The sequence below is a fragment of the Halichoerus grypus genome, chromosome 6 (genome assembly GCF_964656455.1).
Source record: "Halichoerus grypus chromosome 6, mHalGry1.hap1.1, whole genome shotgun sequence".
In the NCBI taxonomy this organism is placed as follows: domain Eukaryota; kingdom Metazoa; phylum Chordata; class Mammalia; order Carnivora; family Phocidae; genus Halichoerus; species Halichoerus grypus.
In genome coordinates, this window is record NC_135717.1 from 60,575,073 (window position 1) to 60,599,100 (window position 24,028).

The following is a 24,028-nucleotide window of genomic DNA, read 5'->3' on the forward strand; positions in this document are numbered from 1 at the left end:
TGCAAACATAAAGCAGAAAAAAGCTAGTATAGCTATATTAACTTTAGACAAAGAAAATTCAAAAATTAAAAAAGTATTACTAGAGACAAACTGAAATACTTCATATGGTAAAAGAGTTGATTTATCAAAAAGATATAATTATTCAAAATTCAAAGGCAACAATAGCTTCAATATATATAAAGCAAAATCTGACAGAGCTATAAAGAAAAACTGACAAATGAACAATCTCATTGGAAGATTTTAGCACATTTCTCACTATAATTGGCTAAACAAGCATAATCAAATTCAATGATCAAATGATTTTAAAACATAATTAACACATGTTAACTGACACAGAATACTTATCCACAACTACACAACTCTTTCTGAGTTTACTGAGTATTTGTAATGATTGACCATAGGGTAGTCCATAATGCAAGTCTCAACACAAAGGACTGAAATTGGAGTATCTTTTCTCATCATAAAACAAGTAAGCAGGAAATTAACAAAATGATAACTAGAACATTTTCATGTATTTGTAAATTAAGAAATATATTCCTAAAGAGTCCATGGTTCAACAACGCAATCACAATGAGAATTAGAACTATTTTTAATTGAATGATAAATAAAAATACGAAATATTAAAACTTGTGGCTTTGTAGCTAAAGCCATCTCTGAGGGACATTTATAGCTTTAAGGCATATGTTTTAAGATTGGAAATCAATATGGTAACTCTCCATCTTTAGAGATTAGATAAGAATAATAAATCAAACAAAGTAAAATGAAAGAAATAATAAAAGAGTAATAATACGTGATACAGAAAACAGGCATACAATATAGAGACACAAAAAACACAGAAGATGGTTTTTGAAAAGACTAATAACTTAATAACCTTAAAAGAATAATGAAAGAGACACAAAGAATACACTAATACCTAGTATTAGCAAAGAAAAGGAGAAAATTATTACAAACTCTACAGATGTGTGCTAATATTGTCATGAAGCTATTAAGTAAAATAGAAGTTATTTACAATGTAATGAAATTAAAAATCCAGTTCCTTAGTCACACCAGCAAAATTCAAGTGCTCAAAAGCCACATATCATCCTGAACAGCATGGATACTAAACATAAATCACAAAGAGTTCAGCTGGATGGCACTGCTATAAACAATAAACAACTTTATGGTGACAAATTTCATAATTTAAACAAATTGACAAATTCTTGGGAAAAATATACCTTAAACTGACACAAGAAATATATAATGAATGATTAGAAGTTGGATCTCAAAAATCATTCCTGCAAGAATCCCCATTTGGATTTACAAGTGATTTCTTCTAAATATTTATGGAAGAAATAATTCCAATCATATGTAACCCTTCCAGGAAATAAAAATAAAGAACAAAGGATAGTCTTTTAAACAAATGGTGAAGTGATTGGATTAGACATTAAAAAAGAAAAAAGAACAAAGAACCCTTGCCTAAACCTCATACCTAATATAAAAAAGTGGATCATATATTTAATGTAAACTATAGCACTATAAAAATTTCAGAAGAAAACCCAAGAGAAACTCTTTGGAACCAATGGCATAGTAAAAAGTTTTCAAGTATGACACCAAAGCACAATACATGAAAGAACAAAAATAATAAACTAGACATTATCAAAATTAAAAACTTTTGCTCTGCCAAAGATAGTTAAGAAGATGAGAAGAAAAGTTATAGACTAGGAGAAAATATTTCCAACCAAATTTCTGATAAAGGACATATATTAAGAACATATAATGAACTTTCAAACTTGAATCACAAAAAAAGCAACCAAGTGAATTAGAAAATAGGCAAAAGACATAAAGATTTCACTCTAAGAGGATATACAGACAACAAATAAGCAGAAAGATGTTCAACATAAAAAATCATTAGGAAAAACATAATTAAAATCATGATGAGATACCACTACACATTTATTAGTATAGCTAAAAAAAAAAAAAAAATAGTGAAAACACCAAATGCTGGTGAAGATGAAAACAACTGCATCTTTCATATATTGTTGGTAAGAATATACAATGGTGCAGCCACTCTGGAAAACAGTTTGGTAGTTCCTCTAAATGTTAAACCTAGAACTACCAGATGACCCAGCAACTTCACTTCTTGGTACCCAAGAGAAATGTAGTTGAATATTTTAAATCCAAAAACCAGAGGGGATGAGTGTGATATATAGAAGCATGAGAGTTATCTTTGTGTTCTGTATCTTGAATAGTTCTATATCTTTATATATATAAATCTGTACATGTGATAAATGGCATACAAGTAAACACAAACCCCTGCACTAATGTCAATTTCCTGGTTTTGATATTAAACTGTAGGTAGAGAAGATAAAACCATTAGGGGAAAATGGATGAAAGGTAAATAAGAACTCTCTGTACTGTTTTTGCAACTTCCCATGAATCTGAAATTATTTCAAATAAAAAGTTCAAAAAAATAAGCATTTCATATTTCATAAGTCCATCATGATTAACATCAAACCTGGCAAAGATATAAGAAAAGACAGAGAAAGAGAGAGAAAAGATGGTGGAGGAGCAGGGGACCCTATTCCAACTGTTCCTCTGAATTGAGCTGGATATCTACCAGACCACTCTGAACACCCATGAAAGCAGCCTGAGATGTAAGAAGATATATCTGGATCTCTACAAACTGAATATCACAGGCGGTTGGTTTCGAGGTATGAAGCGGGGAGCCGTGATTGCACAGGTAGATAGATACTGGAAGATAAACGGAAGGGAGAGGGAGCTGATGGGAATCTTACACTGCCAGATTGCGAAAGCCTCCCCTGCTGGGGAAGGGGCACACTCTCGCAGACAAAAAGCGGTGGGGAAAGGACTTTAGGGCAGCCCCCCAGACTGAAACCTGGAGTGGCAGGGCCGTGCATGCGAACTAGGGGCGGCTGGCGGTTTTAGAAGCACAAAGGGCAGAGATGTGCCCTGACCTGGAGGCGAGGACTGGGAGTGCTGCTGAGGGGCGCACAACCCAGGACGCTGCAGTTTTTAGCAGCACACATAGAAATGGAGATAGTGTGGCCTGGAGAGCTCACTGAAGAACAGACTGCAATCTCTCTGTTCTGAGGCAGAGGGTTGGAAACGGTCTCTTTAGCTCTGACTCTTGGAAGAGACACAGTAAGCCGCCAGAGAACAAAAGCCCCAGAAAACCGGTTTTCACTGAGCCCATCCCCCCGATAGGGGGCAGGGCAACTCTGCCCAAACGGGGTTGCCTGAGTAACAGTGCGGTAGGCCCCTCCCCCAGAAGACAGGCTGGGAGAACAAGAGGCCAACAACCCTAAGGTCCCTATAAAACAGATGCATCTTGCTTGGGTTGTGGTCAATAATTTGGACTCTGAATACTCCCTCAACCACCCCTCAACAGAATGACTAGGAGGAGGAACCCGCAAAATAGGAAAGACTCAGAGACTGTGACTTCTGCCACAGATTTACAAATGGATACAGATATAACCAAGATGTCGGAGATGGAATTCAGGTAGCAGTTATGAAGACAATAGCTAGAATGGAGAAATTGATTAATGGCAACATAGAGTCTCTAAGGGCAGAAATGAAAGCTGAACTCACGCAGAACTTAAAAATGCTATCAATGAGATCCAATCTAATCTAGATACTCTAACAGCTAGAGTAAACGAGGCAGAAGAACAAATTAGTGATCTAGAAGACCAATTGATAGAAAAGAAGGAAAAAGAGGAGGCCTGGGAGAAACAGTTTAAAATCCATGATACCAGAATTAGAGAAATAAGTGACACCATGAAATGTTCCAGTGTCAGAATTATTGGGATCCCTGAGGGGGTGGAGAGAGAGAGAGAGGACTAGAAGATATATTTGAGCAAACCATAGCTGAGAACTTCCCTAATCTGGGGAATGAAACAAACATTCGTGTCCTAGAGACAGAGAGGACCCCTCCCAAGATCAAGGAAAACAGACCAACGCCCCGGCATGTAATAATAAAACTCACAAATCTTAGAACCAAGGAAACCATCTTAAGGGCAGTTAGGGGGAAGAGATTCCTTATGTACAGAGGGAAGAACATCAGAATAACGTCAGACCTATCCACAGAGACCTGGCAAGCTAGAAAGGGCTGGCAAGACATATTCAGGGTACTAAATGAGAAGAACATGCAGCCAAGAATACTTTATCTGGCAAGGCTGTCATTTAGAATGGAGAGATGCAGAGCTTCCAAGACTGGCAGAAACTGAAAGAGTATGTGACCACTAAACTGGCCCTACAAGAAATATTAAGGGGGGGGTTCTATAAAAGGAGAAAGACCCCAAGAGTGATACAGAACAGAAATTTACAGAAACAATCTATAGAAACAAGGACTTCACAGGCAACATGATGACAATAAATTCCTATCTTTCAATAATCACTCTCAAAGTGAACGGCCTAAATGCTCCCATAAAACGGCACAGGGTTGCAGATTGGATAAAAAGACAGGACCCATCCACCATATGCTATCTACAAGAGACTCATTTTGAACCTAAGATAAATCCAGACTGAAAGTGAAGGGATGGAGATCCATCTTCCATGCCAACGGACCTCAAAAGAAAGCTGGGGTAGCAATTCTTATATCAGAAAAATTAGATTTTAAGCTAAAGACTGTAGTTAGAGACACAGAAGGACACTCTATCATTCTTAAAGGGTCTATCCAACAAGAAGATTTAACAATTGTAAATATCTACGCCCCCCAAATGGGAGCAGCCAACTACATAAGCAAACTGTTAACCAAAATAAAGAGTCATATTGACAATAATACGTTAATTGTAGACCTCAATACTCCACTCTCAGCAATAGACAGATCATCTAAGCAGAAAATCAACAAAGAAACAAGAGCTTTGAAAGACACACTGGACCAGATGGACCTCATAGATATATACAGAACATCCCACCCTAAAACAACAGAATACTAATTCTTCTCAAGTGCACATGGAACTTTCTCCAGAATAGACCACATACTGGGTCACAAATCAGGTCTCAACTGATACCAAAAGACTGAGATTATTCCCTGCATATTCTCAGACCATAATGCTTTAAAACTAGAACTCAATCATAGGAAAAAATTTGGCAGAAATTCAAACACTTGGAAGCTAAAGACCATTCTGCTCAAGAAGTTTGGGTCAACCAGGAAATCAAAGAAGAACTTAAACAATTCATGGAAACCAATGAGAACAAAAACACATTGGTCCAAAATCTATGGGATACTGCAAAGGTGGTCCTAAGGGGGAAATACATAGCCATCCAAGCCTCACTCAAAAAAACAGAAAAATTCCGAATTCACCAACTAACATTACACCTTAAAGAACTGGAGAAAAAGCAATAAACAATGCCTAAGCCACACATTAGAAGAGAATTAATTAAGATTAGAGCAGAGATCAATGAATTACAAACCAGAAACACAGTAGATCAGATTAACAAAACTAGAAGCTGATTCTTTGAAAGAATTAATAAGATTGATAAACCACTGGTCAGACTTATCCAAAAGAAAAGAGAAAGGACCCAAATTAATAAAATTATGAATGAAAGGGGAGAGATCACGACTAACACCAAGGAAATAGAAACAATTATTAGAAACTATTATTAACAACTATATGCCAATAAATTAAGCAACCTGGAAGAAATGGATGCCTTCCTTGAAACCTATAAACTACCAAGACTGAAACAGGAAGAAACTGACAACCTGAATAGGCCAATAACCAGTAATGAGATTGAAGCAGTGATCAAAAACCACCAAAAAAACAAGAGTCCAGGACCCAGATGCATTCCCTGGGGAATTCTACCAAACATTCAAAGAAGAAATAATACCTATTCTCCGGAAGCTGTTTCAAAAAATAGAAACAGAAGGAAAGCTTCCAGACTCATTCTATGAGGCCAGCATTACCTTAATCCCCAAACCAGTCCCATCAAAAAGGAGAATTTCAGACTGATATCCCTGATGAATATGGATTCCAAAATTCTCAACAAAATCCTAGCTAACAGGATCCAACAATACATTAAAAGGATCATCCACCATGACCAAGTGGGATTTATTCCCAGGATGCAAGGGTGGCCCAACATTTGCCAATCAATCAATGTGATAGAACACATTAATAAGAGGAGAGAGAAGAACAATATGGTTCTCTCAATTGATGCAGAAAAAGCGTCTGACAAAATACAGCATCCTTTCCTGATTAAAACTCTTCAGAGTACAGGGATAGAGGCAACATTCCTCAAGTTCAAAAAATCCATCTATGAAAAACCCACAGCAAATATCATCCTCAATGGGGAAAAGATGAGAGCCTTTCCCTTAAGATCAGGAACACATCAAGGATGCCCACTCTCGCCATTATTGTTCAACATAGTACTAGAAGTCCTGGCAACAGCAATCAAACAACAAAAAGAAATAAAAGGTATTCAAACTGGCAAAGAAGAAGTCAAAGTTTCTCCTTTCACAGATGACATGATACTTTATGTGGAAAATCCAAAAGACTCCACCCCTAAATTACTAGAACTCATACAGCAATTCAGTAATCTGGCAGGATACAAAATCAATGCACACAAATCAGAAGCTTTCTTATACACTAACAATGCAACTGTAGAAAGATAAATTAGAGAATTGATTCCATTTACAATAGCACCAAAAACCATAAGATACCTTGGAATAAACCTAACCAAAGAGGTAAAGGATCTATACTCTAGGAACTACAGAACACTCATGAAAGAAACTGAAGAAGACACAAAAAGATGGAAAAACATTCCATGCTCATGGATCGGAAGAATAAACATTGTTAAAATGTCTATGCTGCCCAAAGCAATCTATACTTTCAACTCCATCCCGATCAAAATTCCAATGACATTTTTCAAAGTGCTGGAACAAACAATCTTAAAATTTGTATGGGATCAGAAAAGACCCTGAATCAACAAGGAACTGTTGAAAAAGAAAAACAAGGCTGGGGGCATCACGTTGCTTGATTTCAAGCTGTATTACAAAGCAGTGATCACCAAGACAGTATGGTACTGGTACAAAAACAGACATATAGACCAATGGAACAGAATAGAGAGCCCAGATATGGACCCTCAACTCTATGGTCAAATAATCTTCGACAAAGCAAGAAAAAATATGCAATGGAAAAAAGACAGTCTCTTCAATAAATGTGCTGGGAAAATTGGACAGCTATATACAGAAGAATGAAACTCAACCATTCTCTAACACCATTCACAAAGATGAACTCAAAATGGATGAAAGACCTCAATGTGAGACAGGAATCCATCAAAATCCTAGAGGAGAACATAGGCACTAACCTCTTTGACATTGCCCACAGCAACTTCTTTCAAGATACATCTCCAAAGGTAAGTGAAACAAAAGGAAAAATGAACTTCTGGGACTTCATCAAGATAAAAAGCTTCTGCACAACAAAGGAAACACTCAACAAAACAAAGAGGCAACCCACAGAATGGGACAAGGTATTTGCAAATGACACTACAGATAAAGGGCTGGTATCCAAGATCTATAAAGAACTTCTCAAACTCAACACCCAAAAAACAAATAATCAAGTCAAAAAATGGGCAGAAGACATGAACAGACACTTCTCAAAAGGAGACATACAAATGGCTAACAGACACATGAAAAAATGTTCATCATTAGCCATTAGGGAAATTCAAATCAAAACCACACTGATACCACCTTACACCAGTTAGAATGGCAAAAATGGACAAGGCAAGAAACAACAAATGTTGGAGAGGTTGTGGAGAAAGGGGAACCCTCTTACACTGTTGGTGGGAATGCAAGTTGGTATAGCCACTTTGGAAAACAGTGTGGAGGTGCCTCAAAAAATTAAAAACAGAGCTACCCTATGACCCAGCAATTGCACTACAGGGTATTTACCCAAAGACACAGATGTAGTGAAAAGAAGGGCCATATGTACCCCAATGTTCATACCAGCAATGTCCACAATAGCCAAACTGTGGAAAGAGCCTAGATGCCCTTCAACAGATGAATGGATAAAGAAGATGTGGTCCATATATACAAAGGAATATTACTCAGCCATCAGAAAAGATGAATATCCAACTTTTACATCAACATGGATGGGACTGGAGGAGATTATGGTAAGTGAAATACGTCAAGCAGAGAAAGTCAATTACATCGTTTCACTTATTTGTGGAACATAAGGAATAGCATGGAGGACTTAGGAGAAGGAAGGGAAAAATGAACGGGGGGAAACTGGAGGGGGATATGAACCATGAGAGACTATGGACTCCGAGAAACAAACTGAGGGTTTTAGAGGGGAGGGGGGGTGGGGGGATGGGTTAGCCCAGTGATGGGTATTAAGGAGGGCATGTATTGCATGGAGCACTGGGTGTTATATGCAAACAATGAATCATGAAACACTATATCAAAAACTAATGATGTACTGTATGATGACTAACATAATAAAATAAAATTTAAAAAATAACATCTAAAATAAAAAATATATATAAGAAAAGAAAATCACTCTCATAAGGCCAATATCTCTCTTTTAAACATAAAAACAAAAATCCTAAACAAAGTACTGTTAATCAAAACAATAAAACGGGTTTAATGCGAGACTATGGACTCTGAGAAACAAACTGAGTGTTCTAGAGGGGGAGTGGAGGGGGGATGGGTTAGCCTGGTGATGGGTATTAAAGAGGGCACGTACTGCATGGAGCACTGGGTGTTATATGCAAACAGTGAATCGTGGAACACTACCTCAAAAACTAATGATGTAATGTATGGTGATTAACATAACACAATAATAAAAAAAATAAAATGGGTTTATTTCAGGTAAGCAAGGTGGTTTAATATTAGAAAATCAATCAATATAAATCATTTCTTTAACAAAGTAAAGGTGAAAAAAATCACATGACCACCTTAACACAGAAAAAGGTATTTGATAACATTTGATAATATTAATTTTTAATGAATAAAAATTCATAGCAAAACTTGGAAGAGAACTTACTTAATTTGATTTTTTAAAAATCTACAATGATGTCAATGAAAAGGCAGAGTAAGGAACTCTAAATTCCATCTCTCCATAAAAGCAAGAGAAAAAAAATAGCCAAAAACTATAAGAATCAGCTTTTCCTGAACTCTGGAAATTAGCCAAAAGCCTGCAGGACAATTTCAAGAAAACCAGCTTGAAAAAAAAAAAAGATTTATTTATTTGAGAGACAGAGAGAGAGAGAATCTCAAGTAGACTCCCCACTGAGCACAGAGCCCGATGTGGCACATGATCTCAGGACCCTGAGATCATGACCTGAACAGAAATCAAGAGTCAGAGGTTTAACCAACCAGCATCCAGGTGCCCCCAAGTCAGCAAATTCTTGATAAGAACAGTAAACTTTCTGATACAGAATTTAATGTAATGGAGATAAAGATACTCACTGGACTTGATAAAAGAGTGGATGTACTCAGTGAGAACTTCAACAAAGAGACAGAAAATATTAAAAAGAACCAGTCAGAGCTGAAAAATTCAATAACTGAAATAAAAAACTCACTAGAACGAATCAACAAATTAGAGGATGCAGGGGTGCCTGGGTGGTTCAGCTGGTTAAGCATCTGACTCTTGATTCTGGCTCAGGTCATGATTTCAGGGTTGTGAGATCAAGCCCCATATCAGGCTCCACCCTGGTTGTGGAGTCCGCTTGAGATTCTCTCTCCTTCTCCCTCTGCCCCTCCCCCACCTCCCTCTCAAAAATAAAAAAAAAGATACGAGGATATAGAACAGATCACTGATTTGGAAGTCAAGGTAATAGAAACCACAAAGCTGAGCAGGAAAAAGAAAAAAAGAGTAATAAAAATAGGTTAAGGGAACTCTACAATATCATCAAGCAGAATGACATTCATAGTATAGGGATCCCAGAAGGAGAGGAGAAAGAAAGGAGGGCAAAAAACTTATTACAGAAATAACAGCTGAAAAATTCCCTAATCTGGGAAGGAAACAGATGTCTAGGTCTGGAAAGCTCAAAGCCCATAGCAAAATGAACCCAAGGAGGCCCACACCAAGACGTATAATGAAAATAGCAAAAAGTAATGTTAAAGAGGGATTTTTAAAAAAATTTTTATTTATTTTTTATTTATTTAAATTCAGTTCAACATATAGTACACCATTAATTTTTGATGTAGTGTTCAATGATTCATTAGTTGTGTTTAAAAAAAAAAAAGATTTTAAACCTCCTCTGCATTTTTAGAGTAAGAACAAAGTTTCCTTGTTTTTTTTTTTTTTTTTTTAAAGATTTTATTTATTTATTTGACAGAGAGAGAGATAGCGAGAGCAGGAACACAAGCAGGGGGAGTGGGAGAGGGAGAAGCAGGCTTCCTGCAGAGCAGGGAGCTCAATGTGGGACTCGATCCCAGGACTCTGGGATCATGACCTGAACCGAAAGCAGACGCTTAACGACTGAGCCACCCAGGCGCCCAAAGTTTCCTTGGTTTTTGCGACAAAATAATTTTCATGGTATTTATTATCTACTTCGTTCTTTTTAGTAATAGAATCCATAGTTTAAGTTGCACAATTAGCTATTGGGCCAAACATTACATTGTTTGTTTATTTTATTTTATTTTATTATGTTATATTAATCACCATACATTACATCATTAGTTTTTGATGTAGTGTTCCATGATTCATTGTTTGTGTAAAAGAGGGAATTTTAAAATCAATAAGAGAAAACAGTTATAAAAAAAAAAACACCAAAAAACAAAACCCTATAAGGCTATCAACTAATTTCTCAGCAGAAATTTTGCAGGACAGATGGAAGTGGTATGATATATTCAAAGAGCTGAAAATAAAAAAAACTACAACCAAGAATATTCTCCCTTTCCAGGTTATCATTCACAATAGAAGGAGAGAGAGTTTCCCAGACAAACAAAAGTTAAAGTTCATCACCACTAAACCAATCTTGAAAGAAATATTAAAGCTAATTCTTTAAATGGAAAGAAAAGGCCATAATTAGAAGAAAATTATGAAAGGAAACAATTTCATAGGTAAAAGCAAAACACAGAGTAAAGATAATAGATCAGTGATTTATAAAGCCAGTGTGGAGGTTAAAATGCAAAAGCAGTAAATCAACTATATGTACAAAAACTCATCAAGGGATACACAAAATAAAAAGATGTAAAATATGACATCATATACATAAAATGTGGAATGGGGTATAAAAATTTAGTGATTTTAGAACATGTCCAAACTTAAGCCACCATCAATTTAATATACAGTGCAATACATATAAGATACTATATATGAACCCAATGGTAAATAGAAATCAAAAACTCATAATAGATACACAAAAAATAAAGGAAAAGAATCCAAGTATAATGCTAAAGAAAGCCATCAAATCACAAGGAAAAGAGCAAGAGAAGAAGAAAGGAACATAGAAGGAGTACAGAAACAATCAGAAAACAATTAACAAAATGGCAATACATACTTATCAATAATTACTTTAAATGTAAATGGATTAAATATTCCAATAAGAAGAACTAGGGTGACTGTATGAATAAAAAAAAAAAAGAATCAACTATATGCTGCCTACAAAAGACTCACTCCAGACTTAAAGACACACACAAATTGAAAGTGAAGGGATGAAAAAACATATACCATGCAAATGGAAGTGAAAAAAAGCTGGGCAGCAATGTTTATATCAAACAAAATAGACTTTAAAACAAAGACCGCAGTAAGAGACAAAGAAGGGCATTACATAATGATAAAATAATCAATCCAATGAGAGGATATAACAATTGTAAATATATATACACCCTACATAGGAACACCTAAATACCTAAAACAAATATTAACAAATATAAAAGGAGAAATTGATAGTAATACAATAATAGTAGTAATACAATAATAGTTAACACTCTATTTACATCAATGGATAGATCATTCAGACAGAAAATCAACAAGGAAACAGTGGCTTTGAACACATTAAAACGGACTTAACATATATACAGAACATTCCATCCCAAAACAGAATACCCATACTTTTCAGGTACACATGAAACATTCTCCCAGATAGATCATATATTTAACCACAAATCAATAAATTTAAGAAGACTGAAATAATATCAATTATCTATTCTTTTTTTTAAAGATTTATTTATTTATTTGAGAAAGACAGTGCACATGAGCAGGGCGAGGGGTAGAGGGAGAGAGAGAATCTTAAGCAGACTCCATGCTGAGTGTGGAACCCAATGCAGAGCTCAATCTCACATCCCTGAGATCATGACCTGAGCCAAAATCAAGAGCTGGATGCTCAACCGACTGAGCCACCCAGATGCCCCACAATTACCTTTTCTGACCACAACAGTATAAAACTAGAAATCAATTACAGGAAAAAAAACTGGAAAAAAACACAAATGTGTGGAGGTGAAACAACATGCTACTCAACAATCAAGGGGTCAATGAAGAAATCAAAGACGAAATTAAAAAATACATGGAGACAAATGAAAACAAAAACACAATGGTTCAAAATCTTTGAGACACTATTAAAACAGTTATAAAGGAGCAGTTTATAGCAATACCTGCCTACTTCAGGAAACAAGAAAAATCCCTTCACTGACATGTAGAATTTAAGAAAAACAAAAGAGAAAAGGAAGAAAAAAGAGAGAGACAAACGAAGAGTCAGACTCTATAGAGAACAAACTGATGGTTACCAGAGGGCAGGTGGGGGGAGGAATGGGTGAAAGAGGTGATGGGGATTAAAGAGTATACTTATCATGATGAGCACTGAGTAATGTATAGAATTGTTGAATCACTATATTGTATACCTGAGACTAATATAACACTGTATGTTAACTATACTGGAATTAAAGTAAAAAACTTAATAAAGAAACAAGAAAAATCTCAAATAAACAGTTTAACCCTACACCTAAAGGACGTAGAAAAGAAGAACAACCAAAACTCAAAGCTAGAACAAGGAAAGAAATAATAAAGATTGGAGCAGATAAATGAAACAGAGACAACAACAACAACAACAACAACAACAACAACACAACAATACAAAAGCTTAATGAAACCAAAGCTGGTTCTTTGAAAAGATAAACAAAATTGATAAAATTTTAGCCAGGCTCATCAGAAAAAAAGACAGGACTCAAATAAGTAGAATCAGAAATAAAGGAAAATAAATAACTGACACCACAGAAATACAAATTATAAAGAATATTATGCAAAATCATGCCAACAAATTGGTCAACATAGAAGAAATGGATAAATTCCTAGAAACATAGAATCTTTCAAATCTGAATCATGAATAGAAAATTTGAACAGATGGATTACCAGCAATGAAACTGAATCAGTTTCATTTTAAAAACTCCCAACAAACAAAAGTACAGGACCAGATGGTTTCACAGGTGAATTCTAACAAACATTTAAAGTTCATACCTATTCTTCTCAAACTTTCCAAAAAATAGAAGAGGAAGGAAAACTTCCAAATTCATTCTATGAGGGCAGCATTACTGTGATATCAAAACCAGACAAAGACGCTACAAAGAAAGAAAACTACGGGCCAATATCTCTGATGAACATAGATGCAAAAATCCTCAATAAAATAGTATTAAACCAAATTTAGCAATACATTAAAAAAAATCATTTACCACAATCAAGTGGGACTAAACCATAGTTAACATCATACTCAATGGTGAAAAACCGAAAGTGTTTCCTTTAAAGTCAGGGACATGATGAAGGTGTCTACTCTCACCTCTTTATTCAACATAGTCCTGTAAAAGACTTGTACTCTGAAAAATATAAGACATTCATAAAAGAAACCGAAAATGACACAAGTGGAAAGATACACCATGCTCCTGGATTGGAAGAATTAATATTGTTAAAATGTCCATACTACCCAAAGCAATCTACAGATTCAATGCAATCCCTATCAAAATACCAACAGCATATTTCACAGAACTAGCATAAATAATCGTAAAATTTGTATGGAACCACAAAAACCTTGAATAGCCAAAGCAATCTTGAGAAAGAAGAACAAAGCTGGAGGTATCACATTTCCAGATTTCAAACTATACTACAAAGCTACAGTATTCAAAACAGTATGGTACTGGCACAAAAACAGATACATAGATCAACAGAATAGAGAACCCAGAAATAAACCCATACTTATATAGTCAATTAATTTAGGACAAAAGATGCAAGAATATACAATGAGGAAAAGACAGTCTCTTCAATAAATGATGCTGGGAAAACTGGACAGCTACCAATAAAAGAATGAAAGTGGACTACTTTCTTACCCCCACACAAAAATTAACTCAAAACGAATTAAAGATCTAAATGTGAGACCTGAAAACCAGAAAACTCCTAAAAGAAAACATAGGCAGTGGGGCGCCTGGGTGGCTCAGTCGTTAAGTGTCTGCCTTCGGCTCAGGTCATGATCCCAGGGTCCTGGGATCGAGCCCCACATCGGGCTCCCTGCTGAGCAGGAAGCCTGCTTCTCCCTCTCCCACTCCCCATGTTTATGTTCCCCCTCTCACTGTCTCTCTCTCTGTCAAACAAATAAAATCTTAAAAAAAAAAAAAGAAAACATAGGCAGTACTCTTGGATATCGGTCTTAGCAACATATTTATGGATATGTCTTCTCAGGCAAGGGAAACACAAAGAAAAATAAACGATTGGGACTACACTAAAATAAAAAGCTTTGCACTGCAAAGGAAGCCATCAACAAAACAAAAGGTAACCCACAGAATGGGAGAAGATATTTGCAAAATGATATATCCCATAGGGGGTTAATATCAAAATACACAAAAAACTTATACAACTCAACACCAAAAAATCCAAACATTACAATGAAAAAACAGGATCTGAGTAGACATTTTTCCAAAAAAGACATATAGATGGCCAACAGACACATGAAAAGATGCTCAATATCACTCCTCATCAGGGAAATGCAAATCAAAACCACAATGAGATATCATCTTTTACCTGTTAGAATGGCTAGTACCAAAAAGATAAGAAATAACAAGTGATGGTGAGGATGTGGAGAAAAGGGAACACTTGTGTACTGTTGGTGAGAATGCAAATTGGTGCAGTTGATACGGAAAACAGTATGGAGGTTCCTCGAAACATTAAAGATATAAATACCATGTGATCCAGTAATTCTAGTACTGGGCATTTACCCAAAGAAAATGAAAATACTAATTCAAAAAGATATATGCACTCTGAGTTTACTGTACCATTATTTACAATGGTCAAGATATGGCTAAGTGTCCATTGATAGACGAATCGATAAAGAAGATGGGATACACACACAAAACACACACACACACACACGTGCACACAATGAGATATTATTTAGCCATAAAAAAAGAATCAGATCTTGCCATTTGTGACAACAGGAATGGCCTTAAAGGGAATTATCCTTAGTGAAATAAGTCAAACAGAGAAAAACAATACCATATGATGTCACTTATATGTGTAATCTAAAAACCAAAACAAACAAACAGACTCTTAAATACAAAGAACAAACTGGTGGTTGCCAGAGGGAAGGGGAGTTGGGGGATGGACAAAATAGATGAAGATTAAGAAGTACAAACTTCCAGTTATAAAATAAATAAGTTACAGAGATAAAAGTACAGCATAGGGAATATAGTCAATAATACTGTAACCGTGTTGTATGGTGACAGATGATGACTTATTGTACAGAGTATAGAGTAATGTACACAAATGTTGAATCAATGTGTTGTACACTTGAAACTAATATAATATTGTATGTCAATTATACTTCAATTAAAAAAAAGCACAGCAAACTTTGTGGCACTTTAATGGACCCCAGTCCTATCCCCTGTTCCACAGCTCATCACCGCTTGTGAAAATAATAACTGATTTCTAATCATGGCAGGTGCAGAATGAGCTAATTTGCAAAGAATTATAATTATTTGTTCTAACCTGTCTGGTGGCTCCCTGGAATACAGGTTCAAAAAGCTTGTCTTTATTTTCCCTAACTCAAAACTGGCCTAATTTTAAAGCTGCTTCCCTGGAGGCATTTTTTTTTTTTTAAGATTTTATTTATTTGACAGAGAGAGAGACAATGAGAGAGGGAACACAAGCAGGGGGAGTGGGAGAGGGAGAAGCAGGCTTCCCGCGGAGCAGGGAGCCCGATGCGGGGCTCGAGCCCAGGACCCTGGGATCAGGACCCTCAGATCAGGACCAGAGCCAAAGGCAGATGCTTAACGACTGAGCCACCCAGGCGCCCCCCTTGGAGGCATTTGTTGAAAACTTTTACAGGCTAATCTTAGCCACCGCTGACTGAGGTGACAGAAAACAGTTGGGAAAACAACAGATTAACCAAAAAGCTTGGGAGGAAAGGCTGAGGAATGGGATGCTCTGACATTCCTGGGAATCTAGAAGTCTATGTGCATGCTCAGAGCTGTGAGCATGCTCAGAAAAGACCTGAAAATGACAAAAGTTCTCACTACCTGATGACCTTGAGTGTCTTTGGAAACACAAAGTAAAGGCTAAGGCAGAGTTGTAAACCACCTGGCTGAGTATGGAAGGCAATCTCCAATACATACACAGAAACCATGGCAAAGACTGGAAGAAGTTTGGGCTCTAGGCATTTAAGGAAACTCTGTCCAATTATTAGCTGATCACTAAGCTAATGAAACAGATTTCAGTGGCCACACATGACAAAAAATACAGACTTCATAAAATTAGTTCAAAAAAGCACTAAACAAACAACTATAATTGGACCAAATAACAACAAATCCTAGAAAGGAGACAGAATCTGGTTTCTAGAGTTGCCAAGTTATAATATTCATAATATCTGGTCTTCAATAACAACAACAAAAATTACAAGGCCTGCAAAGAAAAAAGACAATATGTTCCATACAAAGGAATAAAGATATAGAAACTGTGTCATCATCACTGTTAAATGCTACAGCATGGATGAACCTTGAAAACATTATGCGAAGCCAAACACAAAAGAGCACATATTGCATGATTCTAATTATATGGGATGTCTATAATAGGCAAATTCATAGGGACAGAAAGTAGATCAGTGGTTGTCCTGGAAGAGGAAGGCTGAGAATTGGAATTAACTGCTAACAGGTAGAGGGTTATTTTACTTTTTTTGGTGTGATGAAAATGTTCTCAAATTAGATAGTGGTAATGGTTGCACAACACAGTGAAGAGACTAAAAACCACCAAAGTGTATGTACTTTTAAATGGTGAATTTTATGTTATGTGAAATATATCTCAATAAAAAATTCTATAAAAAGCTGGCAACATACATTGTATTTAATAATGAAATGATGAAATTTTAATAAATAATTTCAATGATGAAATAAATTTCAGTGATGGAAGTTTTTGAGATTGGAAATGAAACAAGGATACTTGCTATCATCACTTCTATTCTACATGTATTAGAGATCCTAATTAGCACAAATAAAAGTATGATATACAGATAAATAGAATTGAAAAATAAATTTAGCAAGGTTGCTGGATATAAGGTAATTACAGAAAAATCAATTATATTTCTAAACACCAAATAGAATTAGAAAGTGAAATTTAAGAAACAACATCATTTATGGTGTCACCTAAAAACACTAAATACCCAGGAATAAGTCCAAGGAACAAATATGCAATATGTACATACAAAAAGTTGTAACACATTATTAAAAAATTTTTAAATATGTAAATGAATGGATTTATTCATGGTTTTTAGAATCAAGCTGTCTGGATATCAATTCTTCAAAAATTGATCTACATATATTCAATATACTCCAAATTAAGTATTTCAGCTGAACAATTCGTGGAAAATGACAAGCTACTTTAAAAATTTATATGAAAACATAAAGTGGTAATGTTATAGAAGGAAAAATAAGTTGGAAAATTATTGCACCAGGTACTTATTATAAAGCTACAATAATTAATACTGTATGGTATTGGTGCAAGATGTACAAGTAGATTAACAGAACAAAGTAGAAAGCCTGAAAACAGACCCACACAGTTATGAACACTTCTTTTAAATAAGGATGGTATTTGTAGAGCCGTAGGAAGCAGTATTTTCATTAAGTGAGCCAGCTGGTTTGGCAAACTTTTGAAAAAAAATTTACATTTAAACATTACTTCACCCAAACACAAAAATAAATTCCAGATTATTGATCTAAATGTGAAAAACAGAACATTAAAGCACAAAGAAGGATTTAGTAATATTTTTATGACTTTGAGGTAGGAAGAGATTTCTTCCAAACACCAAGTATGGAAAGGAAGGAAAAGCATGATGATTAAAATTAGTAACTTTGGTCAATCAAAAGACACCATTAAGAGAGTGAAAGGGCAAGCCAGAGTGGGATAAAATATGTGCAGAAGATCTATTTATGAAATATATAAAGAACTCTTTACAAATCATTATTAGAAAACACAGGCAAACCAATTAAAAAAATACTTGAAAAGACTTCACATAGGAAATTATCAGGGTCCAATAAACATAAGAAAAGGTGTTCATTCAATCTTATTGATCAAAAAATATGCAAATTAAACCATAATTAGATTTCACTACATACCTACCAGAATGGTTAAAATACAAAAGACTTGACCAAGTGTTGGCAAGAATGTAGAGTAACTGGAATTTTCACATCCTGCTGCTGAAGTATAAGTTGATAAAAACATTTTAAAAAACTGTTTAGAAGGAAAGTTGAGCTTTACCGCAACTTAACTTCAAAATAGAAATTTACACATATGCATACTAAAGTACAATAACATTCATAGGACAATTATTTATTGTAGCCAAAAACTGGAAAAAATACAATTTTCAACAAAAAAAATTCTGCTATATTTCTAAATCAACTATTACACATTAATGAAAATGAACAACCTACTGCTACACACAACAATGGACAAATCTTACAAATATAAGACTAAATGGAGGAAAGCAGATGCAAAAGAGTACATATGGAATGTGTTATGGACTGAATGTTTGTGTTCCCCCCAAATCCTATGTTGAAATCCTAACCCCCAATGTGATGGTATTAGGAGGCGGGGCCTTTGGGAGATGATCAGGTCATGAGGGTGGAGCCCTCATGAATGGAATTAGTGCCCTTGTCAAAGAGACCCCAGAGCGCTCTCTCACCTCTTCTGCCATGTGAGGACACAGCGAGAACACTGCGGTCTATGACTTAGGAAGAGGGCCCCCACCAGACACCGAACCTGCCGGCGTCTTGATCTTGGACTTCCCAGTCTTCAGAACTGTGAGAAATAAATGTGTGTTGTGTAAGCCACCCAGTCTATTATATTTTTGTTATAGCAGCCTGAATGGACTAAAACAGGGTGATTCCATTTAGAAACTTCAAACAGCAGGTAAAACTAACCCATGATGTTAAAAGTCAGGATCATTTTATCTTTGTGGAAGAAAAGGAAGGTAGAGACCAGGAGGAAGAACAAGGGAGGCTTCTGGACAAATGGCAATGTTCTATATCTTCTTGATTTTGGCAACAGTTAACTTGGTTCACCTTGTGACAATTCACTGAACTGTATATTTATATTTTATGTACTTTTCTGTATTTTATTCAATTAAAATAAATTTTTTAAAGTTTACTTACCTGTTTTTTCTGTGTTTTATTTCTGTTTTCCAGCCAATCATCCATTTGTTCCTCAATTTCTTCTATAGAAGTTCCATGATCATAAGATTGAATATATGCACTTTCTAAAGGCATATATACAGGAAATTCAGGTTTTGGTTTTTTTACTTTAACTTTCTTCTGTTCTAAAAATGTTTAAGAGAATAAATTATTGAGGTTTGTTAAGAAAGAAAATAATTTTTAACATTTTATTCAGACACCGAATCTTGAAAGAACATATATTGTTCTTTCATCAAAATAGAATTATATACAATGGAATATAATTCAGCCATAAAAAGGAATGAAATCTTGCCATTTGCAACAATATGGATGGAACTCAAGGGCATTATGCTACATGAAATAAGTCAGAGAGAGAAAGAGAGACAAATACCGTATGATCTCTCTTATGTGGGGAATCTTAACAAAACCAAACAAAACACCCCCAAAAAACCCAGCTCACAGATATAGAGAACAGATTGGTGGTTTTCAGAGGCGGGTGTGGGGAGTGGGAGAAATGGGTGAAGGGGGTTAAAAAAAATTACAATTGCTTTGCTATAAATAGCTAGCTGTTTTATTGTGCATTAGCTACTGCATTGTTTTTAAATGAAACTCAGAGATACTAATGATGAGATGATGATCACTATATAACCACCATGTCAATTTGTATATATCTTTAGTTTTCAAAGTACTTTTTATGAAACGTTTCATACTAACACAATGAAAAAAGCCTGGTCATAATAGTGACATAATATCGGGCAATTAACTTAACCCTTAGAACAAGTGTCTATTTTCTCATCTGTAAAAGAAAGCTAAATCTAATCTTATAAAGCTGATATGTGGAAAATGATATAACCCTAACATACTACTTGGTGCAAAAGTGGCTCTTGATAAATAGTATATACATTCATCTTTTCGATATTTTAACAAATGCAAAATCTAATCTGATGGCACCAGGGGTAGTTATTAATAGATGGCTATCAACTGGCCTCTTCATTAAAGCCCTTTTGATTAGAGTCAATATTGAGAAGCAACTCCATTCTTAATTGCTATAGTCAAATTTCTTATAATCATATCTCCACCATTGTGTGTGCATGTGTGTTTGCATATTCTCTAATGCTGATGTAGTAAAATTAATACAATATTGTCATAGAAATATATAAATTCCTAGAACACAGAATCCATAAACATTTCAATTCAGTGGGAAAAGGATTTAATAAATGATGCTGGCACAACTGAATATCCAGTTGAAAGAAAACTGGACAGAATCTTACACAATACACAAAAATAAATTCCAGTTAGATAAGAGACTTGACTTTAAAAACCCAAATAATAAACATCTTGCAAAAAGAAATCTAAAAAACGTACTATTTAAAGGATGAGGAAATCTTAACTAAAACAGAAATATAGATGCTATAAAAAGATAAAGGAGAGAATAAACAAATCAAGAGAGAAATGATACATTTGAAAGGAAGGTTAAAGAAATGCAGTTTGGATTAATAACATATGATTTTATACCTATCATATGGGCAGAAATCTAAAAATCTAATAAAAGTTACTGTTGGCAGGGAAAGGGCCATCTCTACATTGGTGGTAGAAATGTGAATTATTATATTGTAGCCTTTTTGGGAAGTGATCTAAGAGAACCTGTTAAGATTAAAAAAAAAAATGTTTTCTCCAGCAATTCCCTCAGAAGTAAAAGCATTAAAATGTAATTGTATGTAAGTACATGGGTATATATGTATGTCTGTACGACCATTTGTTATTCATAGAGATACAAAACTGTTAACATAGTAAATGTATATTAGTAGGAGAAATGACTGAATAATTGTTGGTGACCTATCTATACTAAGGAATGTTAAATTGTCATCAAAAGATATTGAAGTAGAGCTATACCACTTAACTTACAGAGATTTTCATGAGTTCGAGTAATACAAGCAAGATGGAGAAAAGCATGTAAGATTCTCTATTTGCAAAACAAAATAATGCCTCTTCAAACCTGTACATATGCCTGTATATATATATTCATCTAAATGTATTTGAATATCATTATAAAAGCATGGAGAAAAATATGGATGAATGTCTATAAGGTATATAGGGGGTAGAGATAAAGAAAAGAGGAAGCATAGAGACAATGAAGGAAAAGAGAAGGAACATATCACTAAAAAATAAATAATATATATGAATGTATACTTATATATTTTTACAAAGTTGTAGGTATAAATATAAAAACAAAATTTAAAGATTATATAACATAAATCTATCTGAAAATACAATTTCTAAAACCAATAAACCCACAGCTTATAAATATTCACTGATTTCTTGCTACTTTACTAATACAAGGCTAAGACTGTATGTAGCATCTAACATTTTGCGCTTGGCAAAATCTTTCGTATGTTAGAAAAAATGTGTTTTCAAAACATGTCTAAGGGAAAAAAAGACCTCTATTTGCTAACTACCCTCATCTTTCCTGCAAATTTCTAGTTTCAGTAAACTCTATATAATTAGTATGGGCCTAGCTATCATGAATTTTGGCATTATAAACACATCCCTATTTATAGTTCATCCAAGAAACACAAATCAATGAATCATGGAACACTACATCAAAAACTAATGATGTACTGTATGATGACTAACATAAAAAAAAAAAAAAAAAGAAACACAAATCTAAGATTTTTTTAGCAGCATGATGAATTTTATAGGGAAATTTTTGAGTTAAATAAAAGGTATAGAGTATTTTTGCTAGAAGAGTAAGTTTTTAATTTTTATTTTCTTAACATATAATGTATTATTTGTTTCAGGGATACAGGTCTGTGGTTCATCAGTCTTACACAATACACAACACTCACCACAACACACACCCTCCCCAATGTCCATCACCCAGCCCCCCCCCATCCACTCACCCCTCTCCCCTCCAGCAACCCTCAGTTTGTTTCCTGAGATTAAGAGTGTTTTATGGTTTGTCTCCCTTGGAAGAGTAAGTCTTATTAAAGTTTAGTAAGTTATAGGCTTCAAGTTAAGATAGATTGGTTTTTCTTAATGACAAGCCTGACAAAGGCTAGAAACAAAAACTAGCCAACCAACCAAACAATAACGACAAAAATCAAACAACAAAATCCAAAATAAACAAATCAAAAAAGAAGTAAAACTCATGATACCTTAAGTGTCTAGTGACTGAAGAGAAATTGTTTCCTCTCAAAAGAAAAATTTATTCAACATGATTGTCAAAGGAATGAGAAATGAGCCAAATATCATTTTAAGGGAGTCCTTCCATTTAATGCTCTTATTCAACAAAATGATGCAGAGTTTGGGTCCAGGAACAAAAAACAAAAAAACAAAAAACTCTGGCATAAGTAGCCTACCTTCTCATATATTTGGAAACTTACACTAAACAATTCAACTAGTAAGTCAGCCATTTAGATCAAATACTTCCTGTCACACATTGCAACAGTGTTTATTATGCTAAGACACATTTGCTGAATAGTAATTTGGGCTCTTTGACCATGAACCTGAGGATTTTCTTTAGGTCTTTTTTTTTTTTCTTTTTAAAGATTTTATTTATTTATTTGACAGAGAGAGAGCAAGAGCGAGAGCGAGAGAGCACTGCAGGTGGAGTGGCAGGCAGAGGGAGAGGGAGAAGCAGGCTCACCGAGCAGGGAGCCCAATGCGGGGCTCGATCCCAGGACCCCAGGATCGTGACCTGAGCCGAAGGCAGACACTTAACCGATTGAGCCACCCAGGTGCCCCTGTTCTTTAGGTCTTGATTAACACTTGTACCTCTACGGTTTTGAAAAGAGTAGAAAAGAGTTTAAACTGAGAAAGTCATAACATCTTGTTATTACCTTCTTTTTCTAGCAGGCACAGAGAATTTCTCTTTGGAAATGCTCAGACAATTGTGCAGCAGATATTAATGAAATGTAACTTGGAAGAGGAAAAGGAAGGAAGTTTTAATCAGTTTTGAGCACTATACTTAAAATCCAGAACTGAAAAACTAGATTATGTCAGAAAAGTTATCAGAATAGTAAGGAGATTTGAAATCATGTCATTAATATGAAAAGTGGTAGAAAAATGAGAAAACAAGAAGTCAGAAAAACTAGGTTCTATATCTTTAGTCATTCACCAATACATTAGTATTTCCTTCACATTACTTATCTCTAAGTCTCCACCTGTAAAATGAAATATCTGCTCTACCTATCTCACAGCACAGTTGCTGAAATGAAATCTTGACCTGTACAGGAATGTGCTCTAAATATTAAGGAGGGATAGAACTATGTGTTAAACTAAGCTCTTGATAAAATTCCCTTCACTTCCATCTGCTTCTTCCAATACAGTTCCCATTCCTTCAACCTACTGGGGTCCCAAGCCTTGGAGTCATCAATTTCCCCTTCTCTCTTACATCCTGTATGAAATCCAGTAGGAAATCTTGTTTCTAACTTCAAAATACGTAAGAATTCC

The 24,028-nt window shown here is 35.0% G+C and overlaps 1 protein-coding gene across 1 annotated transcript in view; it reads right to left on the reverse strand.

Annotated features, from left to right (window-relative positions):
- DNAJC1 (DnaJ heat shock protein family (Hsp40) member C1) overlaps window positions 1-24,028 on the reverse strand; it is a 233,776-nt gene that overhangs the window by 100,521 nt on the left and 109,227 nt on the right. The window contains exon 8 of the mRNA XM_036082728.2: window positions 19,559-19,722. Within this exon, the coding sequence (XP_035938621.1) occupies window positions 19,559-19,722 (164 nt within the window). The remainder of the gene's footprint in view (window positions 1-19,558; window positions 19,723-24,028) is intronic.